We start from the raw sequence: 2,500 nt of genomic DNA, 5'->3' as shown, positions 1-2,500 counted from the left end.
CGCGTATCCCTTCTGACTGGCTACGAAAAATCTTGGATGCACACACCATGCCTAGTAGTGTCATCGGCTCAGGTAACTGTGCGAGAGACAACATGTCATCTCTGTCTATCTTCCTCTCTCATCTCTATCTTTCTACTGTTTAGTCTCTCTATCTCTACTCTTCTCTGTCTTCCTTCGTTTCACCGCTGGCTGGCAGTTGGACCCATTTCCTCTTCCTCTCGAGCCCCAGTGTGTTCTTGCTCCTCTTGCTCTACGTTCATTCAAGTTTTGGACGGGAGTGTTGTTGTTGTTGTTATTGTTGTGTGTTGTTATTGCTATACTGTTGTTGCTGCCTTCATCTGCGAGGCTGCTCGTCTCGGGGAGAGCACTGACAGAGCAACAGCGTGCTGTTCACTGCAGGCTCCTCAGGTACGATTATAATGGGCTTGTTGATCTACGCACATGCCTCAGAAGAGGAAGCTGAATCACTTCCTGTCTTTTGTCCCCTTTGATGTTTCGTCGATATTATTATTTTTGGTTGTCACGCACATCATGGCAACGCTGATACTGGAAGTGCGGATGTTTGTCTGGATGTGACAGGCGAGTGGCTTGGGCTGTGAATGCGGATGAATGCATGGTTTAGGTGCTAGGAGGATATAGGTTTGTTTGTGTGTGCATGTGTGTGCATGTATCTGTTTGGGTTTTTGTTTGTGTGTTGTGTTGTGTGTGTGTGTGTGGTGTTGTCATGTTTTCCTGAATTCAAATAGGTCATCTCCACGGAGTGTGTGGAAGCTGTGTGTTTGTTTCGAGTGCGAGTAAAGAGGGATTAGTTCAGACCAGGGCAGTGTGTTCATCCTTTTAGTCAGTGCTCTTAATTAGGCAGGATCTTCTTCCTCCTTTCCACTCACTCCTTTATCGCTCTCTCTCTTTCTTTCTCTAACTCTCTCTCTCATGCACTTTCTCTCGCTCTCTTCCTCCTAGTTTATTTCTCTCTCTCTCTCTCTCTCTCCATCCCTCCCTCTTTCTCAGTTAATGACATCTCACTGTAGTGCCACTTCTATTCTAAGCGAGGCAGGGCTGACGACCGAGAGCGATACAGAAGTGTGTTCATTTGTCCTCTCATCAATCAAGGCCTGGACAGAGCTCCCCTTCAGTCTGTTGAGTGTGACGTAATGGATGTACATTGCTCTTATTACTTCCATAGCGTACACTGCCTCCATAAAGCATTCAACACCAGTCGCGAGTCAGGGAGAAGGAGGAAAACCTTCACACCACGTTGGCCTTCAAAAATCTTGGCAGGGGAACTTTTGTTTATGGCTCTGACCCCTGTAAAATGTTTCCTGACTCGCAGCCAAAGATAACATCAGTGTGTGAGAAAATTGCTACATGCCTCCCGAGTGTACGACAAAGTGCACTTGTTCCTTTAAACGTTGACAAGGTGTATTGTTTTCAGGGATCTGCCGGCCTGGTGAAGGATGGATGGAAGGGCTGCCCTTGAATCCTCTGGGCAGGAGGACAAGGAGAAGTAGCCAGGGCCTCGAGTCTGTTTTTAGGGCGCGTCACTATACTGTTGCTCAACGCTAAGTCGCTTGTCTTCTTTGAGCTTGACACCAGTCATGGGTTAGTTTTTTGTGTTAATTGTGAAATTCAATGCGTTCGGGAAGAGAGAGAGAGAGAGAGAGAGAGAGAGAGAGAGAGAGAGAGAGATGTTTTTTTGGGGCTAGCAGCTCAACAGGCCGCGTCAAAGTCACATCTCTTTGGCGCTGGTCACCAGTTGCCGGTAGCTGGCCGCTGGTCCCACTGGGTCTTCCTTGCTGTGTGCGGCGCACTGTGTGACTCACCCCGTCCACTTTAAGAGATGACTCAGTCTTTTCTCTCCTTTGTCGCCGCTTCATCGGAGGGGCTTGGCGCTGAATGTGTCACATTGTGTGGGGCGAGAAAGGAAAGGTTAACTGAAAGAGCAGCTCGTGGGTGGGTGGCAAGCTTCCCATTAAAGTTCACTTCCCACAAGTCAGATGCATTGAGACAGGATAAACCCTGCTGATTTTTCTAAGAGGAAATTATCAGAAGTTCTCCAGAAATAGAGAATGAGTGGACCTATTAATACCACTGCTTTGCATAGACAGTGTTTCAGTATCTGTGAAAACCATTGTGACAGAAGCTGTGGTGAATGCGAGTAAGCGAGATTATCTCTTTTGCGCTGTTTCAAATTTCAAAAACATTGTAAATATAATAGCCTAAATATAGAAACATGACTTTTGTTCCGGAGTTACTACAGGCTTGTATATTTATGCAGTATTTCATGGATACAGTGTTTTTAACTGGCTTGGTAGCTTTGACGGAGCAGTGGTTTTGTGGCTTTCTTTTTTATTTTGCATGTGAAATTGAGAGACTATCCTTTCTCCGGTGGCAGTAAACGGAGGCTGGGAACATGCGTGACTGAGAGCATGGCTGTTTACCCCGCACTCCCCCACCCCCCTCCCCCAGAGCTTGTCGCTGCTGTGTACCCCAAGCCCGGCTC

At 47.2% G+C, this 2,500-nt stretch overlaps 1 protein-coding gene across 1 annotated transcript in view; it reads left to right on the top strand.

Moving 5' to 3' along the window:
* The window catches only part of LOC121696136 (histone deacetylase 9-B), a 51,823-nt gene that overhangs the window by 823 nt on the left and 48,500 nt on the right, over positions 1–2,500 (top strand). The window contains exon 1 of the mRNA XM_042077464.1: positions 1–72. This exon is cut by the window's left edge and continues 823 nt beyond it. Within this exon, the coding sequence (XP_041933398.1) occupies positions 1–72 (72 nt within the window). The remainder of the gene's footprint in view (positions 73–2,500) is intronic.

This window comes from Alosa sapidissima, chromosome 21, assembly GCF_018492685.1.
Source record: "Alosa sapidissima isolate fAloSap1 chromosome 21, fAloSap1.pri, whole genome shotgun sequence".
Lineage (NCBI taxonomy): Eukaryota > Metazoa > Chordata > Actinopteri > Clupeiformes > Clupeidae > Alosa > Alosa sapidissima.
Note: the sequence above shows the minus strand (reverse complement) of the source record. Positions and strands in the feature narration are given on the sequence as shown.